The sequence below is a fragment of the Polypterus senegalus genome, chromosome 5, assembly GCF_016835505.1.
Source record: "Polypterus senegalus isolate Bchr_013 chromosome 5, ASM1683550v1, whole genome shotgun sequence".
NCBI classification, from domain to species: Eukaryota; Metazoa; Chordata; class Cladistia; order Polypteriformes; family Polypteridae; genus Polypterus; species Polypterus senegalus.
The window spans coordinates 128,981,417-129,008,118 of record NC_053158.1 but is presented as its reverse complement, the minus strand read 5'-3'; the positions used below and the strand labels follow the sequence as shown (position 1 = coordinate 129,008,118).

The following is a 26,702-nucleotide window of genomic DNA, read 5'->3' as shown; positions in this document are numbered from 1 at the left end:
GAAGAACACATGTATACAGCATAATTATCAAGTCATGCACAGTCTTCAGCAGTGCATTCAAAGTCAACAGTTGTTCACTTGTTTAATTTTTATTTTGACACATCTGTGCCTCATATGCTATGCTCAAGTTGTATTTTGGTTAAAGGTCAGGTTTAAGGTCATTGTTTAAGTTTAAACTATGCAATTATTTTATTTAATTCCTTTGTGTTGATTCTACAGTACATTCAATTGTGATTCAGTGTGTATTTACTTCATGGTTTATGTATTAATTTTATAATTACATGTTTAATGTTAGAGGCAATTGATCATAATTAATTACATTGATTTATGCAGTTAATTAGTTAATTTTTTTAAATCCATTCCCAGCTGTGGGGAAATTATAATAACTTTGTAACCTCTTTTATTTTTCTCCACAGCGTTTTGAACAAAGACTACAAGAGCAGCAGCGAGGTAGTCAAAATAAAAATGCTCCTCGTAGTGGACGCAACCCAAAAATTATTATGAAGGGAACACACTCAGACCCTGGTAATCCCAAAAGAAATAACAAAAACAAAAATAATCAAAAGCCTGCAAAAACAAGGAAGCAATGAGTACAATATGTGGAGGAAAATGTGGGACTTTATTGCATGATGGGGCTTCAAAAACTGGCATGAAAAACCAGCATCAGTCCATCAATATGGCTTGCAGTGCTCTAATTTTGTTTCCTGCTGCTTTTTAAATTACTGCCACTGACTGTGGTTTTCCACATTTATATTCCATATATCAAGTTTTTCTTGATTTAATAACCAGTAACAACATATTATCTGCAAATTGACATAATGACAACATCAGGCTGATAGCATATTCATAATTTTTACTCAATCCTGTGTGTTAGATAAACATGGAAAATCTCTCTAAGACCGTTTAAATAATGTCATTAATTGTCTCAACCTAATTGTACACTTCAGAGGAAATTGTTTTCCTTTATATAAAAAAAGTCTTCAGCATGGACATGACGGTAGTGGGAAATGAACACAAGCAAACAATTAAAGAAACAAAGTGATGACTACTTTACAGTGTGTTCTGAAACAAATGGTACGTGTCCAGTACTGCCAGATTTCAGATCAGGCTCTCTCTGACTCAATAAAAATGAAAGAGTAAATAATAAAGTTTTGAATTTTATATTTATCATTAAGGTAAATCTTCCAAAATACTGTATTAGAGTTCTTGACTAACTTTTGCATTTACGTCAAAAATATATGTAATAGTACACATGTTTAATGAAAAATAAAAGTGACACTTTCTGTAATTACAAAAACAAATTAAAACTTTGGGCTGTAATGAGTATGTTGTTAGCCTACACTTAAATCATACAAATAATAATTAATTGAAAACTGTATTGGTCTCAAAACGTCACCAAAGACTGACAAAATTATTTGGACAACTGAAATTTTTGGTAAATGCACAAAATATCATGGTTTAATAACCAAGAAAAGAAGTCCCAAAATCCATAAGCATTAAAAGTTAAAATGGCACTATGAACAAGCATGTGATAAATATTGGTAAAATACAAAAAAAAATGTATTTATTTTGTCAAGTTGTCTGACACACACAAATTGTGAATAAATGTTAAAATCAGTTTCAGTGTTTTCAGATACCTAATTGGTTACCTTAGTAAAATGCCTAAATTACAACTGCTGTTGAATGTTTGTGAAATGCAGAATTGGAGCTAAAGTCTTCATTGACCACTTGGTGGTAAAAAAATAAAAGAAAAATAAAAGAAAATGGGACTTGGAAAAAATCTGGGATCTATGTATCATTATTATTTAGAAGTATCCAAGTATGCTATGAATAACATTCTAAAATGTTATTAAAAGCACTAGAATATACATGTATGTTTTAATATTACATTTTTTGAAAAATTGTTTTAAAAATAGGTTTCAAATCCAGCAGCTGCTCATTGTCTGAGTGAATTTTACAAGTTCTCTTCTTGTTTTTGTAAGTTCTTCTCCATGTACTATGGCTTTTCTTTCAAATCCCACAGACTTGCAATATTGATTGGCTGTTGGCTAATATCCAGCTAGTTTATTCTAAAATGATTGCACATGATTGCATTAATGGTTTCTGCAGTGAACTCTAATGGCTCCTGCCTTGTGCCTTGTGTCCAGTGCTGCCAATAAAGACTGTGATCCACATGACCTGAGCTGAATCAAACAGGTTTGAGAATGCTATACTACTTTAATTTACTTTACTATTATTACAGCATAAAACACAATTCCACTTAAATGTTCAGGACATAACATACAAATTAAATATACAGCTTACATAAATCATAATGCAAAATTGCACATGCAAATTAACACATGATTCATAAGGTTATGTAAGACTCTGCAGTGTCTTCTGTCACAGGCATATGATGACAATTCCACAAGAATACTATGGAGTTTTTCTAAAGGATCCATTATTGGCAGCAATATTCACTCCAAAGTGTATAATGTACAGGTGAATTAAACCAAGAAGGGAGTGAGAATGTCAGACATATTTAACAGTAGCTAGCCAAAACATGTAATACTATTAATAAAACACAGTATGAAAGGCCTCAGCAGTTGCACTAACAAGCAAAGGCTATGCTAAAATAGTCTGTGTTCTGCCTTCATTTAAATGCTGAAACTGGTGGGACAAGTAAAACATTCCTTAGTTTTGGGAAAATGTAGTTCTAGTTGTAGTTATGATCTGATCTGCCACATTCTCAAATAACTGAAGAGAAGCGAACAGTCTGAAAGTAAAGCAGTACAATATTCAATTCTGTTTGACACAATTAAATAAACTAGCTTTTCAAGATTCTGTACATTAAGAAACTGGATTTATTTTGCTAAGTTTCATAGCTGAAGAAAGTAGGACCTCTATGAAGTAATGAATGTAATGATGGAAAATGAATTCAGCTTTAAAGACAACAACTGACGTTTAGGTGGCATTAGCCGAAAAAGGTCAATAAAGTTTGATTTATAATTTATCAGTATAACCTTACTCTTTGAACAATTTCCACTGACTAAAAAAAAAACTTTTGTTTTTCATTAAGCCAGTTTTTATTAAAGTTTGATCATTTTAACCATTTTACAAACAAGAACAAGTGAAATGGATTCAGCTCCACCCATTTAGCTTTTTTGCTTTAGCAAGTAGTTTAGCTGAGCCATCTTCATATCCACCTGACATTTAATACACCTCAATGAAGGTTGCCTCTTTGACTACATGACTTTGTTCCAGATTCTCATGATTTTTTGCATGAAGAAGCGCTTCTCTTTTATATCATCTTCCTCTTTTATGTATATTTATAAACTACAAATATAAACTGTTCATTTCAATATACTGAAAAACTGTTTAATCTTATATTTTTTGTAAAATGTGTGTATAAAACTGTAGGGTCACTTTTATTTCAAAACACATTTTCCCCTTGGTATTCTTCTGTGAACATTTACTTTTTTACATTTTTATACAAATATTACTGTAGTACCCAAGTCTTAAAAGCATAATCTGTGGAGTTTACATTGGATTTCATTTATATATTTTATTCAGCTCTGACAAGTACTTCACAATTATGGAGACAGCATAGTAGTATAAAATGTTTCATAAGAAGCAGCTTAATTATATGTCATGTCAATTTAATTTCAAATCTCTGTTTGAATCATATTGCTAAGAGTATTTTTATAAACTAATTAAAAATAAAAGAATGGTTACAAAAACACAATTACAAAACTCTGTTACATGCAATGAAAATATTTTATTTAGATGTTATAAATTAAATTAAACATTTTACTGTCTCATCTGTTGGTTTTTTTTTATTTTGGGTTGGTATTTTTGGAAAGATGGCTTGGACTTTAGTATAGTATTTTATTTTTAGTTGATCAACAACAGATGTTCAGAAAATGTATCTTTACCACAGCTCCTGTCAATATGTTTGAGTTAATTCAAAATCTTAAGTGGTAAGGTTTGGATAAAGCTTTATGACTACAACTTACTGATCACTTATTACACTATGGAAAGCTAGAGCATTCACTGTTAGTTTATAATAATATTACAAATAGCTTTTAATAGCTTCTAATTTTCCTAAGATGTATGTATAATTCAATATATTGTGAATTAACGCATTAATAATTTCAAAGCTTTATAAACACTGAATTGTTTGTTGGTCGTTGCAATTAAAGCACTATTGTTTTTGCATTATAAATAGGGTAAAGATAATGCAGTGGTGCACTGTCCATGGCTGGTTCCTGCCTTTATGCAGCTCAGATAGGCATGGACTCCTCTGGCCCTAAATTGGATTTAACACATTTAAAAAAATACATATGTTTAAGGTAAAGAAAAAAGTGTTCATATTTATACAGAGTGTATTAGAGTCATGGGTAATAAGCAGTTCCTTATAAGTAGTAATAAGTAGTTAGGATATCACGGGTTGGATAATGGATGGATGGATGAATATATATGAATGGCATGGTGTTGCAGTGGTAGCACTGCTGCATCACAACAAGAAAGAAGAAGTTCAAGTCCCAGGTGCTCCCTGTATGGATTTTGCAAGTTCTTCCCTTGTCTACGTAGGCCTTCCTTGAATGCTCTGAATTTAAAATAAACTCTTGATTTTTGCTGCCCCACACGGAAGGCACAGCAATTGCTATTATCAGAACTCAAGTCTTCAAAAGGTGAGTGTTCTCACAGTAGTCGACATCAAACCGGTCAAAACAAAAAAATCACCTCACTGGTACTGTGATCTGGATTCAGCTGATCGGTACTGACTTTTCACTGGTGAGCTATTCACCACTGAGGATGAAGTACAAAATACCATTGGCTCAAATACATAAAACGCATTATGAAATATAGAAGCCTCACTATAAATTAGTAGTCAGTGGCTCTACAGTGAGGATATTTTAACTTGGATGTCCAGACTTTATTTTTGGCTTTCCATTGGGAGAACACAGCAACTTTTAGGACGTGTTTTCATGCCCTAGTAGAAGTACATGCTCAACGCTACGGCACAACAATAAAGATAACAAAGAAAGCTATAAAGATATTATTACAGAGAAGATTAAAAAAAAAAGATGTTCAATTATAATCTACAAGTCAATCTTTTAACTTAAACTTTAATTAAAATGAAAACTTTATCTTGCCTTGTGTTCCTGGCACACTACTTTCAGCTTTAACTGAACAGCTCTTATTTCATTGTAATATTTGGCATCAGACTTTTAAATGGAGTTAGATAGATAGATAGATAGATAGATAGATAGATAGATAGATAGATAGATAGATAGATAGATAGATAGATAGATACTTTATTAATCCCAAGGGGAAATTCACATAATCCAGCAGCAGTATACTGATACAAAAAAAATATTAAATTAAAGAGTAATAAAAATGCTGGTAAAAACAGACGATAACTTTGAATAATGTTAATGTTTACTCCCCTGGGTGGAACTGAAGAGTCGCATAGTGTGGGGGAGGAACAATCTCCTCAGTCTGTCAGTGGAGCAGGACAGTGACAGCAGTCTGTCACTGAAGCTACTCCTCTGCCTGGAGATGACACTGTTCAGTGGATGCAGTGAATTCTCTATGACTGACAGGAGTTTACTTAGTGCCCGTTGCTCTACTACAGATGTTAAACAGTCCAACTTAATTCCTACAATAGAGCCTGCCTTCTTAACAAGTTTGTCCAGGTGTGAGACGTCCTTCTTTATGCTGCCTCCCCAGCACACCACCGCGTAGAAGAGGGCACTCACCACAACCATCTGGTAGAACATCTGCAGCATCTTATTGCAGATGTTGAAGGACACCAACCTTCTAAGAAAGTATAGTCTGACCTTTCTTACACAGAGCATCAGTATTGGCAGTCCAGTCCAATTTGTCATCCAGCTGCACTCCCAGGTATTTGTTACTTTTGGTATTTTTTACACTGAGAACACAAAATATTGCCAGTTAAAGCACTGTTCAATGTAGCATGAACAACATAGTTACATACGTAGTGCTGGTCAAAGACTATTTGAGCCGAATGGGGGACGGCGCCCTTCAGTGTTTATAACGGGTAGACAGGTTCAGACTTCAATGACAGGCCTTGGGTGTCCAGTGTTCCTTGATGTCTGGAGTGGGTGTTCCTTAATTTTCATAAACAGTGCTCCTAATGGGTTGAGGGGCTCGGGCTTTAATCACCATTTTGAATTTTTTTCTGCTGGTGCCTCATGCTACCCTGAGCTGCTGTCCATGTTGCCAATACCTAAATCAACTACTGTAACACACAACATTTGTCATTTTGCTCTGGTTTCTGTTAGATAACAAGCATGATATTTTCATATTTACCACCTTTTAGACGCCATGATTTTCCATTTTTCCACATAAGCCACAGTCAGTCTGGTCTGAAACAAGTATCCCTTGCTGCAGCTTGCGGAAAGGACTGTGGCTAAACAAGGGTTGAGTTAAATGTTGAATTCAAATTATTTTAATTCCTGGAGATGTTAAGTCAAGAAAAAAGTTGAGTACCACAGCCTAGAAATACTGCATGATATTTAATCACATAAAATAGTCTGCTCTAGTTAAGCATTTGCTTTGATTAACAGGTCTACTATTATACAAAAATCATGCTGTTTGGCTATTGCTAGCAGCAACGTATATCCAAGATCAAGCTAAAATTGGGTCATTGGCTTTATATTAGTGGGAGTCCTGAGCAGATGGTACAAAATTTAAGGGGTACTTGACTTAAAGTTTGGGAATCCATGATGTAATTAATGATGAGTGAGAAAAACTAAATTTCTGATTGGTGTTTTTGATTTAAAATCCTTCCTAGATGGTTCCAAGGGCAAAATTGTTAATACTTGTAAACTTACTGCAGGCAAACTTAAATATCACAGAAGTAATATGTCCTTGGCGTACTAGGTGTGACCAATGGCATTGCAGCACTCCAAATCACAGCCACAACTACCACGACACAAGTCCCGGGTTCAAATACATTTTTCATTATACAATTACCTTACAAAAGGCTTCTTTGTAATAATAAGAACCAGTACAATTCTCTTCAGTTCTCTTTTCCTTCTCCTTCTACTCCTTCAGGTGAGCATTGTCCTTCTTCCACCCAACTCCAGTTCACCTGGATGAGGTCATGTGGCTTCTGTTATCTTGGACACAGGAGTACTTCTGGTGATAGGGCATAGCCTGTTGGAAGCAATACCCCCATGGGACTACAGCTCCCAGCATCCCTTGTGGGTGTCCGGTTAGGTAGTGTTCACCAGGGATGCTGCCACCTAGCATATTGGGGGAGCATGTAGTCCTTGCATCACCCTTACTCAGTACCCATCCCAGCTGGGATGCCCTCCCATGTGCCACAAGGTACACATCTTTGCAGTTTGAGCAGCTGAGAAATTGTACAGCAGTCACATTCGCAGGCAAATACTGAACATTGCTCAACTACCTTGGATAAACATAGGATTAATCGCAACACAATACAACTTATTTTTGTATAGTGCTCTTCATTGAGTGCAGGTGCAGGTGCAGAGTGCTGTGAACACATTTTCAGGTAAAATACAAGAATATATTATATTAATTACTAAATACAGATTTAGTAAATAAAAGTACAGATTTGTTAAATCAAAATTAAATTTGTTCAATAATAATTAAAAAATGAAATTGTTTGACAGCCCTCATGCCTATTAAACAGTAATTGCAAATAAGAAATTTGACATTAGACCTGAAGTTTAGACTTCCATCTTTGGTGTACTGTATTTTCATGTGACCATCCTTTAAAGTGAAATTAGAGAGGCTACAAGAGTGCTTATCAGATTAAAATCCCTGCCCTAAAAGAGGGATCAGAACTTCACTTTCTGGCCAGCGCAATGCAGCATGCACATACATAAAGGAAAGCCTGGCTGTCTGAAGGTCATCATGTGCATCTTTCTAATGTAAACTGTCAGAATCAGGCCTGGCACATACCAATAATCAATAGAGAAGATTTGGATTGGAAGTGGATCATGAGGTACAATTGCAAAATTTGGTACTAAAGCTAGTTAACAATTTCGAACACCATGTACATTAAAATGCAGACTGTTTATTAACCAGTATTCAATTTTGCTTGAACTTGTATCCTAATAATAAAGAGACACAGCAGACACGGCAGAATTCTCCTTCATTATACTGACCAGCCTGTATGTTTTCATTCCCAGATCATCAGAGTGTGCACTTTATGAATTTGTGGATGAGTGGAACTATGTTAAGTGATTTCTGGCCTATGAAGAAATACACATACTAAATAGGTTACACTTCCTGAATTTTATACCATGCCTTGCTGAGTTCTCAAAAAACACTGTTTGCTACAAATGTAATTACAAATAAAAACTGTAGCCAACATATAGACTCCATAATTGAACTTGTCAGTAATGTCATATTTTATAGTGGGATTGGCAGTTTAATAATTCTTGTTTCATGTTATTGCCAGGGATACTACACAGACATTCACATCCAAGTTACATAAAGCACAGTTTGTTAAACATATGCTCCTTAAGAAATAAAGCAGTTCTTTTAATTACAACATTTTAAGCAAAAGATATCTGATATGTGTTTTCTTATAAAAAACTCACTTAAACATACAAAAGCAGTTATTTTTATTGATGCCACTACTGGTGGCTTTTACCTGTTTACATGAGTCATGCCTTGAAGGAGGTGGACTTGAACTGATCTTTAGTGATGAAGCTCAAATAATTCCATCTTAGTGAAATAATCTTTATTGAGGTCTTGTTGTCAAACTTTGAAGCTGAATTAGAAATAGTTATATTCAAAATATATACTGTGCATCATCTTAATTCTATATTTGTAGTCAGGTTTAGTGACTTTTGTCAAAATTAGATTTGTAGTTATGCTAACGCACATCAAATATGATGGAATTGTACTCAATATTAGTGATGAAGTTCAAATACTTCCAAAAAATTTTGGCGATATAACCTGTTTTGAAGCTTTGTTATCAAACTTTGAAACTGATTTAGTTATATTGAAAATGTATACAGTAAATCAACCTTATTCTTAGACAAGTTTATTGACTTTTATCAAAATTAGCTGTGTTATTTGGTGATTTTATTATTTACATTTATGTGGAACCCAACATGCTTAGTAAACATTTTTTATTCCTAATCGATTTCATAAGTTTTCCCCAAATCATGAATGGTTATCCATACTGTCATATGTACTCTCATCACTTACACTTGTAATAATTCAGAATATAATTCTACTTCCAAACTAAAGAAATAAAAAATTCAGGTCATTATTTCATTATTTTTGATCCACTTCCTCCCTCTCAATAAACTCACAATTAGAGTATGTCAAGATGCATTGATGTTCCTAGACTCTACAATCTGAAAAAGGAGATAATTATGTAAATCAGAAGACAGATAACTGCAGTTCAAATGTGAAAAACATTTAGATAAAGCTGCTTGCTCAATGCGAAAGTAATTAAAGTGTTATGAAAAACACATTCTTAAAATACAATGCAGAAAATGAGAGGGTACATGGAAAGCTACAAATTCAATTACAAATGAAAATTGTAGCCAACATATAGAGACCATAATTCAGCCTGTTATTAATATCAGATTTTCCAGTAGGAGTCGCCAATTAGCCTAATATGAACATATTTGGAATATTAAAAGAAAATGCTGTACCCATAAAAGAAGATGCAAACTCAGCTCAGACAGCAGATAGGTTGAGATATAAATGCATGTCTCTGGAGCTGTATGGCAGCAGCACTGGCTGCCATAGCCAATTCTGAGTTCTTTAAAGTTTCCAGAAAGTTTTGTTTCTTCTGTGTTCTATTATGTTTTTAATTTCCTTGGTATCACATTAGATTTACTATTAAATTAACCAGGCCTTTGTATAATACATAACATTTGTATTTTCACACAGAACACTTTACTATTCTTTCAGTTGCTCAGAAGCCTTATAAAATGAAAATGTGTTTTTGCCACATGTGGTAAATTAATGTTATTGTCAGTCATATCAATAAACTATAAAACACAATGTATTATACAGAAATGATGGCATCATTTATAAATTACAGAATTCACTACTGGTATCAAACTCAACTATATTCTGGATAAGGCTGTTTGTTTTTGTTTTTGTTATACATTTTATCACTTTACAGAATAATGAACTAGTAAAATAACATTCTCAATTCTATCTAATTCAGTTTAGGTTTAATGGGGTCCACAACCTAACTTGGCACCATCATGGGATCAGTCCATTGTACAGTCCACTCACATTCACAGTTAAATGGTGCCCGTTTAGAATTGTTAATCAACCTAACACACACACACACACACACACACACACACACACACACACACACACACACACACGCAGACAAGCAGCAGGACTATAGTTTGAGGCATTGATGGGATATGACTTACTTGAAAATCTAAATCAATCTGCATGCTACCTAATATGGGGTCTTTTTTAACTCTGAAAGCCAGAATTTTAAAGTGCTGACTCTACTTCAAGAATCAAGTGATTATTTGAACAAATTGGTGGTACTAAATTGGCAAAAAATTCTAAGATTGGACCTCATAATGAAAAACCTGAAATAAAGGGTCATCTGTAAAATGTCCCTTTATATTACACAGTGCATTCAGTGTTCACTGTACACACTGTACTACTGCACTCTGACCTAAAATTTCAGTTCAAGTCCATACCCTTGCATCCTGGGATCTGTCGAAATCTTGAGCTACATTATGCAAAATGTCAAGGAGAAGAAAGACTCCAAAACTTAGCATTATTGATTGTCACTCCAAATTTAAAATTTTTTGTAACATAACACCTCACTGTTATTATACGTATTTCATGTTTTGTTCACGTTCTGCAATTTTTGTCCTCAGACCTCTATTAATAAAACAAATATTTTCAGAGATATGAATTTGTCAGCACTTCGAACTTTCAAAACCAGATCTTTCACAGACATTTTTGAAAAGCAATAGGGAATTTACTATTGTGTTCAGCATAATCACTGTTTTAATATTACAGGTTCATATACCACTGTCTATCATATGCACTACAAAAATTGCAGAAAAATTGTTTCCAATTAAATTAAAGAATTATAAAACAATTCTTGTAGCCCAGGATGTTGAAAATAAAGAAATATCATTATGTTTGATGCCTATCTGAAGACAAACTAATTCATTTTGAATAGTACTACTTATTCATAAGGAAGCAGTAAAGGTAATGGTACTGATAAATTATTCTTTAAATGTTTTCAGTGGCAACAAAAGAACAGAGACCTGCTGCTGCTGACCTTTGAACAAGTAACATAAAGTTACCATGAAAGAAGCAGTTCTACCAGTGATCTATGCCCACAATTCACAGCATCTTGCCCTGTGCCATACTTATAATAATGGCAAAAAATACAATCACAGGAAACTGCAACTGGTTGAAATGGGTGGAATAATGTAACCGGATCTGTGGTGTAAATATGGATACTTGTTTATCACATCTTATTAAGAATGTGGCCTTAATTACATTCCAGTAGAGAGCTTTCACTACAAAGCACATCTCAACACACAATGTTGGAGGTCCTAGATTTCAAAACAAGGATGATTGGGACTTCAAATTTGAATGCAATTATATGCACAAGTAAGACCAGAATTTGTGATAAAGTACAAACATTCAGTGAGATAATGGACTCCATTCTCCTAAGTAAGTGTTCTGTTCACAGACCTATATTGTATATCCTGAGCATCCAAGAAGATAAGTAATATAGAGTAGATGTCAGCTGCTTGGTTCATGTAACTGTTGGTCTGCTTTGTTGCTATATTAGCAGTGTCAGTGTATATATTTGAAAAGAAATTTTCTTTTGAGAACTCCAAACCACGTAATTTGCTTTGAAGGTTAATTTAATAATTTATGACAAGACATCCATCACCAATTTCAAGCAGCAATCTGCTGAAAGTTATGTTTTCCCTGTTGGTAGCAGTTTGCCCCATCATGTTTCTGGCAAGGGAATCTTTTCATAATGATGCCAAAGAACTAAATATATGAAGTGGCATTCACCTCATCCATCCTTGTGCCACTGATATCAATGGGAAAGTCTGAAGAAACACATTGGGACCAGTGTAATGAGAGCCTTGTAAGAAAATATAAAGTACAACAAATATTGAATAGGATGTGGTGAAGTCACAAAAGCTTATAATACATTATTTTATTTGCCTGTTTACAATATCACTTTTCCATAATTTACATCTTCCCAAGGCATTTTACAAGGAAAGATTTATAGTTTAAAACTTTACTTACTCAGTCTCATGTGTTAAGTTTATGGCGGTGATAAACTCTATGCTGCTTGTCCACACAGACTGTGTTAGGCTTTTTAAATGTTATGATATGTATGATAAATTGCTAAAGTATTTATTATAATACCATAGACCACAAGTGTCTAGTGGTTTCCAGTGTGAAATTTAAAAAAGTTAGGCTCTGGACATGTCAGTGAGTCAAGTAAACTTTCATTCTAACTGAAGAAATATTACTGCAGTTTGTATATGTGAATAACCATATTATTATCAATTTGTCTTTACTTAATAAAACGTTTATCACATATATGCAAAATATATTAATATAAATTAATTCTTTAGTCATCGGGCCTCGGCAACAAACAATAATATCATAACTAGTAAAATGGTGAATGTAGCAGATTGAGTAGCAGGCTAAAAATAAAGTTTTTATGGCACTTCAAATTTAAGAGGATTTATTCATTTTATTATACATAATAGGATACAGATGAAAGACTGAATCTTACACAGCAAATTGAATTTTTCTGATGTAAACTAAATAAATTAAACATTATAATGATATGCCAACCACCAAGCCTCAAGTTAGACACCATTACTCATATTAAAAATCTCATAAAGCCACAGGACAAAGAAATGTTCATCAATTAATAGCAGTTGCTAGGACCCTAGTAAGAGAAGTGTTTATTAGAGAAGCATAGACTATGAGTGTTTTCCATATTAATAAAGATAATAGCATATTTTAAAAATTGTGAAAACTGGCTGATTTACATATTTTCAGTTCAATATACTGCAATTCCTCTAATTTGTTCAATGCAGTTCACACTATTAGACATCCATCCATTCAGGAATGCTGAGTTTCTTAAATTGTGAAATTTTCCTTTGCCAGATTCCATCTGTTCTAAGTCAACCAACTACCCAGTCCCCCTTCAGTAATTATTCATGCATTGCTGTATTTTGTCAGTTGATGATACTAGAGGGGCATAACAATTATCTGATGCCAACCAAGACACTCCAAGTGCCAGCAGCTCACTCTTTGATTTAGTTTGTGTGATGCAAAGGGTGCATGAACTTGCATGTGTTCCTAGTCATTAGTAAAAGAGGAATAGATTTTACTTGATAATTTAATTTTAACATTAGAGAAGTTTGCATACATGAAGTTCTGCTGTCCCGCCTTCTTCTTCAAAAGTAATCAGTGAATTTATTGTTATGTTATGAAAAATGCTCAGATGGTATTTTTTTGGCATATTGATTGCTTTTCAGACCAATGAACACATAACACATATGTTTTTCGTTTGTCCTTTTGCACTATTGAAGGCTTGAAATTAATTTTTGTTATATTTTTGTTTTCTCATGGGTACTGCCATTTCTGGTTCATTACCATGACATTGGCAGTTATTGCTGAGGGCTTGGTTCCATTCATCACTCGCTATGAGATCATTAATATGACACTTCATAAGATGGTGCTATTTGGTGAATGACATCCAAGTTCATAGATATCCATCCATCCATTATCCAACCCACTATATCCTAACTACAGGGTCAAGGGGGTCTGCTGAAGCCAATCCCAGCCAACACAGTGTGCAAGGCAGGAAACAAACTCCAGGCAGGGCGCCAGCCCACTGCAGGGTGCACACGCACACACACAAAGAACACACTAGGGACAATTTAGAATCGCCAATGCACCTAACCTGCATGTCTTTGGACTGTGGGAGGAACCCAGAGTACCCGGAGGAAACCTACGCAGACACAGGGAGAACATGCAAACTCCACGTAAGGAGGACCCGGGAAACGAACCCGGGTCTCCTAACTGCGAGAAAGCAGAGCTACCCACTGCGCCACTGTGCCACCCGTTCATAGATATTCTCTAAAAAAAGAACAGGAAATCCCTACCAGATTTATTTATGGTCTAACCTAGGCAGTAATCCAAAGTTTTGCTCTTTGTTTCTCAAAGAACTGTTCCTGCTGGTACTGGTTGATCAAGTCCTCCTTAAGCCTTTTACAGTTATTCCTGAGATAACTTGTTCACCATTAGTTGCACCCACAGCGGCATCCTAAGTTTACTCATCTCCAGTGAACAGCAGCTAGTTCCACTGTTGGAACAGCATTTGCAGCAGGGTGAATGACTGAATACAGAATGTTGGCATGTAAATCATGCTTATTTCCATGAAAAAGAAAGCAGTTTATTGTATAATAATAACAAATAGAGACAATTCTTCAAGAAATGGACAGTGAATGTTATAGGTTAAAATTCTGGTAAAAGTGAAGCAAAGGTGATGATAGTGCTCTATGGAAAACTATGTTATGTAACTTTTCTTTCCACTTATTGTACAGAATCAGAAGTCTGAAGATAAAATGTGCCAGATAGCAAACATTTTATTTGAAATGCCCTTTGTGGAGCAGATAAAAAACAAAATACAGTATGTTTCAACTTAATTCTCAGATATTTGCAGTTTGTTCACAACTCATGCATAACACCGTGCGCAGAATTCACACTATAACATGAGGTAAGCGCAAAAGCCGAAATGTGCTTATGCACAGAAAAGTCCAGATGCAGGAATCTGTGCGTTCACCAATTTCCATGTTCTTCCGCTACATAAATCCTGGTCAGCGTAAAAAGTAACGCGTGTGCTGTCCCGCCCCAACTCCTCCCAGAATTACGTCTCTTTGAATATGCAAATCAATATAAATAGCCCTTAAGCTCAGCCTTCTGTGAAAACACAATGGGAAAAGCTTGGGGGAAAATATAAGAATTTCAGTGAATACCAAGTGGAGGCAAAGGAAAAACATACTATTTGTTGATTTAAACAGTGATGTAATCAACAAAAGGAAGTTGATCGAGTGACATAGCATGTAAGAGAAACTCGAAAGCTCAAGTTCACAAAGTCGCACAGTGCCAAAATAAAAAAGAAGTTGTCAGATATCAAAGTCACCATGAAAAGGGAGTCGTAGCCCACCATCTGAGCTTATTAGGGTACAGACAAAAAAAAATAGGCACACAGTGGGAAAAAAGCACGAAATGTCAACTTTAATCTCGAAATTTCCACTTTAATAACGTAGTTTATTTTGTCATTAAAATCATAAACTTCATCTTAAAATCATTTAATTTACTAGTTTCTCAAATCCCATCATAACTAAACTAGCAAGTTAAATGCTTTGTTTTGTATTTGATCTTAAATGTGCTCTATATGTGTGAATCAACAACAACAACAACAAAATTTATTTATATAGCACATTTTCATACAAAAAAATGTAGCTCAAAGTGCTTCTGTTCTTTCTCTTTCTCCGACAGGACACAGAATCCATTACATTTGTGATATTACAGCTCTCTGAATAATTAAATTAATTAAAATTAATTTTTTTTCCGTGATATCATTTTCATGATGATTGGAATGATGCATGAAGCATGTTATCAAACATGTGAACACGATGGCGCAGTGATTGTTCATGTCTCACACAAGATGCTGCTGCGCCATGCGTGACCTTCAGTGAAATAATTTATTGTAGCAGTACTGTCTCTTTCAAACATACTAACCTCCAATTCCTGTCCTTACTTTTCTTTCCCCAAATACCCAATCGCCACACAATCAGCTCTGTAATAGATGTTAAGCCATCTGTAAGGTGACGATTTTTCAAAACTTTTAAGGAACATTGAAATATCTTTATAGTACGCGTTTAATTATTCTATCCGTCTATCCTTCTAGTGTCGCGCCAGCCTCAGTAAATATACAGTGCAAGGCAGGGACAATACGTGAACTTGCTAGCACTGCGGCACCGTGTCCTCACATGTTTAATTATTAACAATACAGATTATTTAAATGAAGTTAAAGTTTTATCTGTATAATATAATCAACATATTTTGCTGCATTTCATCTTAAAAATGATATCGTCATCATATGTAAATACGCGCTTTATAAAGTGGCTCAGGTTGTGCAATATTATAACTGTAGTGCAAGTTTACAGTGAGTTGATTGTACTTATAAGTACAAACATTTCTATAAGGAGCAATTGATTGAGTGCGTTTATAGTTCTTGGTTTTGCCGTGGCTGAGACAGCGTGTGCTTGATGCTGTATACCGATAATTCTCTTTCCGATCAGCTGCTGCTGTGGTTCCCCACTCAGGTACAGTGATATAAATACTCCAAGTGGTGCAGTGAGAGTAATATGGAAAAAGATGATCCGCTGTGGCAACCCTTAAAAGGACCAGCTGAAAGAAGAAAAATAATAAGAAGAAGAAAGTGCAGTGAGAGTAACAACGCTAAAGCAGTTATGGTATTTGGAATACTATGGCCATTCCCTGGGCCATTATATTGTTACAGGTTAATTACAATCTGATGCATTACACTAATAAACAATATGCGGTTAGTTTCAGTGTATTTATAAAACCGCGTCAGTAATGTGGTTCTAAGAAATAAAGGGTAACCACACAGGAACAGTAGCACTGCTTTGACGCTGGGTGCCACCAGTCTGCAAAACCGAGCGGAGAACTTGCGTACGACAGGGTATGAGGTACCATGGAAAAGTTTGTGGCTTTATGCCAAGTGTAGGTTTTATACATCGTGATTTGAACGTGGAAACATTCTTACGCAACATTTTTGTGCGTACGCACCATTTATACATGAGGCCCCTGCTCCTTAAAAAGTGCTCCTTAAATCACTAATAGAAAAATTATTTACAATTAAGAGTTTGATGTTGTCAATAAACGTGCTTACACTTTGGAAACATTAAATTGTTTAATTATTTCTAGTGATTAAGATATACCAGGATGCATACATAGTCAAAGAATGCACATACTCTAATACTCCAAATTACATTTCTGATGTCACATAATATTTTCTAAAAGCTACTTTACCTGGAGCAAGGATTTGAGTCTGAGCAACCAAAATCAAACTACTAGGGCAATCAATTATTAGCAGACCCAAAATTCTCTTTGGGGTCAAGATATTCTCAGGTTCTGATGACAACTCGTCAGGGTCATGCAACCCTAGTGAGAGCATCACTTTTGCCATTCTGGTTTCCTACTCTGTTAGAAACAGAGAATTTAAAATTATTTAATAAATAGAGCCCATTCAAGCCTCTCTAGCACTGAAATTCTTTAAATAGAATACATTTTTATGATCACTATAAATCTTGATTGGAAATTTGGCTCCATTTAGACAGTCGTGATTCTTTTTTAGCCAATTAAATTGCCAAGAGCTCATGGTTAGAAACATTGTAATTCTGCCTTTTGCAGTTAATTTCCTTGAAAAGAAATCAGAGGGGTGAATCTTTTTAGTATTAGGTTATCCCTGAGACAAGACCGTGCCCACCAATACTTGACACATCTGCTTCAAGGATGATCTGTAAAGTGGGATTAGTATGTCTTTAAATGGGATAATGGGTAAATGATTTTAGTACATAAAATGCTGTTTGAGTCTCTGTTGTTCATAAAATGTCTTTTAAATTTTATTAGAGCAGTGATGAATGAGATTATAGTATTGATGTTCTTAATAAAGTATAATTTGAATTTCCCCTTGGGATTAATAAAGTATCTATCTATCTATCTATCTATCTATCTATCTATCTATCTATCTATCTATCTATCTATCTATCTATCTATCTATCTATCTATCTATCTAAAATAATTTGCAAAACTTAAAAATCATTGTACCTTTTCTAAATTTCTGAGTTGTTTCCAATTACGTATTGCATTAAACTTTCGAAGGATATATGGCCAACCCAGTGCAAGTTTTTTCATACCCTAAAAACATAACTTTGTCCTTATGAAATTTGCATTTTTGTACTTTCACAAATAAATGATTTTTCCTGTAAACTATAAGGGACTTTGTAGATATGCTGTATGTGTGTCTAAATAACTTCAGAGTTTTTGAGAATATTTTACAGCCTAGATTAGCCCATGTATAGTGTTAATCATGGATGATTTGTATTTATTTTTGCTACCCAAATGTAATATTTTCACCGTTACAGTATCTGGTAGGGAGGTGGGAATTGGGGCTTAGTGAGTGGATTAATATTATCCTTTTGGTAATTGCAAATGAATATGGATAAGCTTTGCATTAAGTAAAACCCGGCGACTTGAAAAGTTTTGTTTCTGGAATCACTACACCTGTTATGATTCAGGCCTAAAAACAATAAAAATCCTAAACACTACCAAGAAAGCAGGGACAGGCGGAAATCAGGTGGAATATACGGAGCTGGACAGGACACACCTGAAGGCTCTGAAATTTACCAATTACATAAAAATATAAAAATACAAGACAGCAGGAGAAAATTATAATTATATCTTTATAATGAAGGCATGAGGATGTCAAATGTTGTGATTTTGTTCAGCCACATGTATTGTTGTCAACAACAATATGGCCACGGTCATCAGAATTTTCCAGAAAATGGCCATGTGTATGAGGAATTTGATATCCCAAAAAATGATAAAAATAATAACCCCTTGTGAAAAATTTTGGACACTGATATACTGACATCAAGTAATGGGACCAAGGACCAGTGACACAGTATAAGGATAAAGACTCCAAAAATGCATGTACAAATAAAATCAATTTATTGTGCTGTGAGGTTTCTGAACTCTTTTAGGACCCCTCACCCCAATGAGGTCACACACCAAAGCACGATTGCCACATCTGTGAAGGACTGTTTGGAAACAACTACGAGCCAATCGAGATCATGCTAAGAGCGCCTGTCGTCGATGGGTGATGAAAGGAACATTATAAATCCAGGGAACAGTATAACTTGGCACTAACCTGGCCCTGTCTCTGCCTGTTTGCTGTGTCTGTGTATAGCAGAGTGGTGGATCCCGCTGCAAAAAATAACTGTGCTGTTCGTGTTTCAAGTTGAATAAAGCTGGTTTTGCTAAATTACTGAGGCTCACAGTGCAAAAAAGGAAAAATAACTATTTTCAATAGTACAAGCAGTTTCAGGTGGAATGTATTCCATCAAAAATATGTGATAAAAAGATAATGAGTAAAAATGCATGCACCTATGACCCTGCAAGGCTTTCTGTACTACAAAACATCTGCCCTACTGCAGCACTGCGTTCTGTGATTTTTGTAAAGAGACAAAAATGTTTATTTGTGTTTCCATCCCCCTTTACCCTATTAAACCCACTTTTTATGCAATTTATAATAGTAAAATGTCCCCCAACCCTCTTCATTTAAAAGTTTAAAACTTTATTAAACAAATGTATGTCCAAAATACGAATGCAGAGATGAAATAACTGTAGTACAGAAATGACTTTTGCAGTAACTCTTGTGAACATTCCAGGCTGGATCACAGACAGACACTAAGGACACAAGTACCATGGCACATGTGATTTTATTATTTTGTTTACACAGTTCCAACGAGCACCAACAGGCTTTACTTTTCTCCCTTTCTTTTATTCTTCTTTATCTCTCTTTCTTTCTCCTCCACTCTCCCTCCAACAAGTTTCGTCCTCCTCCTCCTGACTCTGGCTCCTGGAGTAGTGTCTGCTGGCTCCTTATATAGGGCACCCGGAAGTGCTCCTGGTGTCTGATGATGTGTTTCCGGCAACACTTCCGGGTATAGCGGAAGAGTTGCTCCCCAGGGTTCAGCAGTAATTGTAGCACCCCTTAGTGGTGTCCGCTGATCCCAACAGGGCTGTGCCAAACTCCAACTCCCATGAAGGTCTGCGGTAGCCAGAGGCACCACTGCAACCCAGGGGGGCTGCTATGGCCACACTTGCTTCCCGGTGAGGTGCTCCCCATGTGAATGCGTCCTGGTCAAGCAAGGGCCCCAGCCGTCCGTCACTCTACTACTTTGAGACTACAGTTTGTAAATATTTGGGGAAAATAAAAAACATTTTTAGAAAATTTAAATAATGTATTGGAAGATATATATATAGTAAGAAAAGGCGCTATATAGGCACCTCACACAGATGGACACAGAGGCACGTATTTTCTTCAGCTGGAGGGCACGTCTTCCTCCTAATCCCTCCAGCCACAACACAGTCCCAAGTACAGTATAAAAGTCACACCAAGCACTCTTCTTTTCTCTTCCACCACCACTCCTCCTCAGCAAGCTTTGTCCTCCTTCCACCTGACTCTGGCCACTAAGTGGTGGTCGCTGACTCCCTGTTATTGGGTAACTGGAAGTGCTCCAGGTGCTTGATTGGCGACATCCGGCTGCACTTCCGGGTAAGGTGAAACCAGTGCCCAAAAGGGCCCAGCAGTTCCTGCTGCAGCACCCCCAGGTGGCGCCTGCAGGACCCTACAAATTTGCACAGAACTCCAATCCCTATGAAGCCCTGGGGGAGTGCATGGTACCGCTACAACCCAGGGGGAGATACTGGGCTTCCCACCCTTGTCCATTGGCAGATGTGGTGAAGGGGCGTCCCGGCCAGGCATGGGCCTGGGCCATCTGTCACTATATATACATATATACTGTATATATATATATATATATATACAGTGGAACCTCGATTATCCAGTCTTCAATTAACTGTGCATTTGGTTATCCGGGATCGCCTAAAAAAAAAGTGTGAGACATCACAAGACCGCCAAGATTTCGCAGGCAAGAATTCCGACTACAGGAATGTACACTACGTGTGTCACAGCTTAAGTTTTCTTTGTTGATGGGTTTCTGAGAATTATTCTAAAAGGATTGAAAGTACAGTATAGCATCTGTGCACCAGCCAGGCGATCCCCTGCTATGAAAAACCATTAGACTTAATCCGATGCAGGGGACTCATTCCGAACACTCTCCCTCCCCTTTTTCCAAATTCAGACGACTTCCATTCGTCAATAAGTTTTGTTTGGGTCGCATCGTCCGTGTAGGTGACGCCTTGTTCTGGGTTCATTCAGTTGGCGTCCGCACCTCGAGGTTAGAAAGCGGTTTTGCATAATTTCGTGCCGAAATGTCGGGGTCCAGTGCAGGAGCAAAAAGAAAAAGAGTTGTTTTGTCAATTGCTACGAAATTGCAAATTGTTGAACATGCTGAAAAGGGGGAATCAATTGCTAAGCTTTCATCGGAATTTAACATAGGAAACATCAAACAGTGCGTGATATTGTTCGGAAGAAAGATGAACTCTACAAGTTCGTAACTTCATCCGATACATTTAACGGGACGAGTGCACGCAAGACAACAAAGGGTTCAAAATTTGACGATCTGGATAGAGCTGTGTTCGAATGGTTCAAGCAAAAACGTGCCAAGGGATGTCCTGTATGCGGGCCATTGCTGCTCGAAAAAGCGAAATGGTTTCACTGTGAGATGAAGATTCCTGAACCATTTGCTGCATCTCAAGGATGGCTGCAATGTTTCAAATCTCGCCACGGAATTAGACAGTTGGATATCCAAGGTGAGAAACTAAGCGGTGATTCTGACGTACAGCACTATACGTAACGGAATTTAAACGTCTTGTTGAGGCTCATGATCTTTCACCTGACCAACTTTATAATGCTGACGAGACTGGTTTGTACTGGAAGGCTTTGCTGTCAAAAACGCTCGTATCAAAAGAAGAAAAGTCTGCTCCAGGTCACAAGTCCAGTAAGGAACAAATAACAGTGCTAGCATGTGCTAACGCTAGTGGTTCGCACAAATTGAAACTCGTATGCATTGGATAGTCTAAGAATCCACGATCATTTAAGGGAACACAAATGCACAATTTTCCTGTCCTTTACTACAATCAGACCAAAGCATGGATGAACAGAGATTTTTAAAGACTGTTTTTTTAAACATTTTGTTCCTGCTGTTCGAGACCATCTATGCTCCAAAAATTTGCCACAAAGAGCTGTGTTACTGTTGGACAACGCACCTTCCCATTCTAGTGAAAATGTCCTGAAAACAAGCGATGACCAGATTTTCGTCACATATCTTCCTCCAAACGTGACGTCACTTAAGCAACCTATGGACCATGGCGTCTTAGAAGCATTCAAGCGCCGTTACAGGAAATCTTTACTCCGTTCAGTCTTGGAAGAAGACAGAGATCTCCGTGAGTTTTACAAGAAATGGACAATTAAGGACGCAATTTTCTCATGTTCAGAGAGTTGGAATGACATGCCGAACTTAACCTTTCGAAAGTCATGGTGAAAATTGTTCCCTGATGTAATGGATAGTGTTGAAAACGTCAATGACAGTGAAAGCCAAGAAATAACAGCGGCATCTCTTTTTGGAGGAAATTCAAAATGTAAATGGATTTGAAGACGTCAACAGAGAAAACATCGAAGAATGGCTACTCTCTGATAATGATCAGCCTGGATATCAATTGAAAGACGACGCCACCCTTGCTGCAGAAGTGAAGTCAAGTGTGGAATTGCCTGAAGAAAGCAACGATGATGCAGTTGAAGACGAACTTTCAGAAAAGAAACTTTCGATTGCAGAAGCACTAAATTGTACCGAAACATTGCTAGACTTTCTTGAGCAGGAAGCGGATTCAAATTTTAGTGACATCCTAACACTTTGCAAGCTCCGCACGTCAATAAAATTGAAGTGCTGCAAGAACACAAAGCAGCGTCTCCTGTCTGATTTTGTCAAGAAAACTTTATAAACAACACAAGAAAGGTAAGAATTTCACTGTACAGCACCTATTCTAGCATTTGCAAATTTTTATAATTATTTTCGATTATCCGTGATTTTCGATTATCCAGATGACGGGCGCCGGTCATTAAACTGGATAATTGAGGTTGTACTGTATATATATATATATATATATATGTATATGTATATATATACAGTATCTATAATAATAAAAGGCAAAACCCTCACTCACTCACTCACTCACTGACTGACTCATCACTAATTCTCCAACTTCCCTTGTTGGTAGAAGGCTGAAATTTGGCAGGCTTATTCCTTACAGCTTACTTACAGAAGTTAAGCAGGTTTCATTTTGAAATTCTCTTCACGAAATTTGGTAGGTGGATTCCCTGTGCTAACCAAAACCGATATACGTACTTATTTTGGTGGTATGACGCCACTGTCGGCTGCCATATTGAATTTTCCAAACGTCAATAATTCTCCAACTTCCCGTGTAGATAGAAGGCTGAAATTTGGCAGGTGCATTCCTTACAGCTTACTTACAAAAGTTAAGCAGGTTTCATTTCGAAATTCTACGCGTAACGGTCATAACGGTCAACAATGTCCGCCATATTGAAATTTCTTATTTATGGCCCCATCTTCACGAAATTTGGTAGGCAGCTTCACTGCGCTAACCGAAACCAATGTACATACTTATTTCAGTGGTATGACGCCACTGTCAGCTGCCATATTGAACTTTCCAACATCACTAATTCTCCAACTTCCCGTGTAGGTAGAAGGCTGAAATTTGGCAGGCTCATTCCTTACAGCTTTCTTACAAAAGTTAAGCAGGTTTCATTTCGAAATTCTACGCGTAACGGTCATAACGGTCAACAACGTCCGCCATGTTGAACTTTCTTATTTACGGCCCCATCTTCACGAAATTTGGTAAGTGGCTTCCCTGAGCTAACCGAAACCAATGTACATACTTATTTCGGTGGTATGATGCCACTGTCAGCCGCGATATTGAACTTTCCAACATCACTAATTCTCCAACTTCCCGTATAGGTAGAAGGCTGAAATTTGGCAGGGTCATTCCTTACAGCTTACTTACAAAAGTTAAGCAGGTTTCATTTCGATATTCTACACGTAATGGTCATAACGATCAACAACGTCTGCCATGTTGAACTTTCTTATTTATGGCCCCATCTTCTCGAAATTTGGTAGGCGGCTTCCATGCACTAACCGAAACCAATGTACGTACTTATTTCGGTGGTATGATGCCACTGTCGGCCGCAATATTGAACTTTTCAACAGTCTTTGTTACTTATGGGCCCATCTTCAAGAAATTTGGTACACGGGTTCCCAACGCTAACTGAATCCTACTTACGTACATATATACGTCCATAGCCTGCACTTCGGTCACTGTGGGAGGTGGCGTTGGGTCCCCCATGCCAACGCCTCCCACGTTGTTGGCTGCCTGCCTATATAAGACCGTCCGTCGCTCCGGTCTCTACATTCCCTTCCTTGCTTCGACACAGGATTCACATCTCCCTACTGATGACTAACTACAGCCTTTTTGTTTAATCCACGGCTTCTCCGCTGTTTTATTGTTTGTTTATTACAATTATAGTTATTGTATAGGTATTTTACACTTATTTTACATTGCTCAGGTACCCATTTCCTTTATCATTCCAACCCCCATTACCATGTCTATCGAGATGATCACTATTGATCAACTGTCACTTACCGAGTGGTTTCCATGCCCAGAGATACCACCTACCTTTTCCATTCTTTTTGTTACATATTGCACGGCCATATCAGGCTCACTTTTGATATCTGGTGGAACATTCTGTCTTATGTATTGAATGACTGGGACAGGTTCAAGGTGTGAACTGATGACGGTACAGGAAATAATTATACTACACAGGAGCACTATAAGAGTGAAATGCTTAAGCCCTTCACCTATGGTTCTGCATCTGAGTTGATGGCTGCCGCTGAATTGTTCAGTTGTCGCTTTCAAGTGTACCGAAATGGCCAAATATTTTACACCTTTCGACAAACGCCAATGCCTCTTAAACATCTTAGATTCAGAGGTGACGATTTCAGTAGTGGACACTTTGATGTTTATGAATGTTTAAACTCTCAAAAGCTGGATGTGATTTTATCGATGAAACCGGTTGTGTGCTTACAACGCTTGACAGATGCCAAATGTCACTTCAACACAACAAATCCTGCAAATACTGTCGTAATTGAAACAAACCATGAAACTCAAACCGATTATGACAGCAGCAATCCAAGCTGTGAGATTTAAGACAAGATTACTGTTCACATGGCCAACTGTAAGTTACATGCTCAAGAGTAAGCTCAGCGCACAGCTTGGTCATGTTACAACCGGAGGGCCGAACTGAAAACATGGTATACAAAGAGATCCTTAACAAATAATTATTGGCATATTTTCCCTCAGTTTAAAAAGGTTTAATTTTCTTCTTAATAAAAATTTTAATGCAGTACTTCGCCGCTGCGAAGCACGGGTATTTTGCTAGTATATATATAAAAAACAACAAAACATCCAGGAATGTCAAGCTGCAATGAACAAGGGCAACAAGATGTACAAAGAAAGAGGGATGTAAGGGTCAGCATATTCAGTGATTAGAGATTCCTGTATGCATAACATGACTGAAACAGATGGGCTTATTGTAAATTTGTTATGCTAATACACAGGTGTCAAACTCCAGGCCTGGAGGGCCGCAGTGGCTGCAGGTTTTCATTCTAACCATCATCTTCATTAGTGACCAGTTTTTGCTGCTAATTAACTTCTTTTGGTTTAGTTTTAATTAACTTGACTCAGGCCCCTTAGTTGTCTCTTTTTCTTTAATTAGCAGCCAAACAATAATGAGACACAAAACAAACTGCCACATGATCAGCTCACCTGTGCCCGTCACACAATATCTGAAAATAAAGAAAAGTGAAGGTCTCAGTAAGGCTGATCTCTCAGGTCACCAAAACATTTGACGAACAGAAAATCAAACAGTCTTGGAAATGTCTGCCGTGGCAGAATGAGAGCAGCAACAAACCACAAAATTAAATAACAGGCTTAATTAATTAACAGCAAGAATCAGCTTCTCATTATTAGATTGGTTGGAGTGAAATTGGTTGGAGTTTGAAATCCCAGTTTAGCTGCTCATTTATTGGCTTGTTTCACATCTCATTTCTGTTTGGCTGCCATTTCATGAAGAAACGAATCAATTCAGAGGACTGAATCCTTAAAAACAGGGCTATTAAAATGAAGGGAAAATCAGTTAATTAGCAGTGAAAACTGGTCAATAATTAGGATAAAGTTCAGAATGAAAACCTGTAGCCACTGTGGCCCTCCAGGCCTGGAGTTTGACACCCCTGTGCTAAGGCGGGAAGGTAATTGCGATCTAAAAATCAATTGATTGCTTCTGTTATTTGGGATAATACTAATGTTAAAGGCTGTAACACAGTTGGTAAGTTATCCTTTATTTGAATGCCACATTAAGCTATGGCAGTATATTTTTAAAAGGATGGTTTCTGTTGTCTTTCACCATAAAATTTGAAATTGTGTTACGTGGGCTTGGGGGCATCATACATTTCTCTCAAGGATAAAAAAGTCAAAGGTTATTTCCATGCTGAAGGAGAAAGAAAGTAAAAGGCACACTGTTTTGGTGACACACCTTATGACAGCTCCAAAGCCAAAATGTTATGTCTCTTACCTTCCTTCCTCTTCACCATGAAAATAACCTTTACATTTTTTTCTTGCAGATGCATATTGACTGATCCCTTCACTTTTTGCTATGTTATTTCACTTGAAAGAAAAAAATATATAACACACATAGCAAAATGGATTCTGTTCTCAATTTTATTTATACCACTCACCATATTTATTTAAAGAAATCCATTTAAAGGCTTTGCTGTGTATGCTGTAGCTCCTGGCAGACC

The 26,702-nt window shown here is 36.6% G+C and overlaps 1 protein-coding gene across 3 annotated transcripts in view; it reads left to right on the top strand.

Annotated features, from left to right (window-relative positions):
• Positions 1–3,723, top strand: part of LOC120529495 (secreted frizzled-related protein 4-like) — a 49,385-nt gene extending 45,662 nt beyond the window's left edge. For all 3 annotated transcript variants that reach the window (XM_039753351.1, XM_039753350.1, XM_039753349.1), the window contains one exon: positions 417–3,723. In XM_039753351.1, the coding sequence (XP_039609285.1) occupies positions 417–590 (174 nt within the window). In that variant the 3' untranslated portion in view covers positions 591–3,723. The remainder of the gene's footprint in view (positions 1–416) is intronic.
• The last annotated feature ends 22,979 nt before the right edge of the window (positions 3,724–26,702 follow it).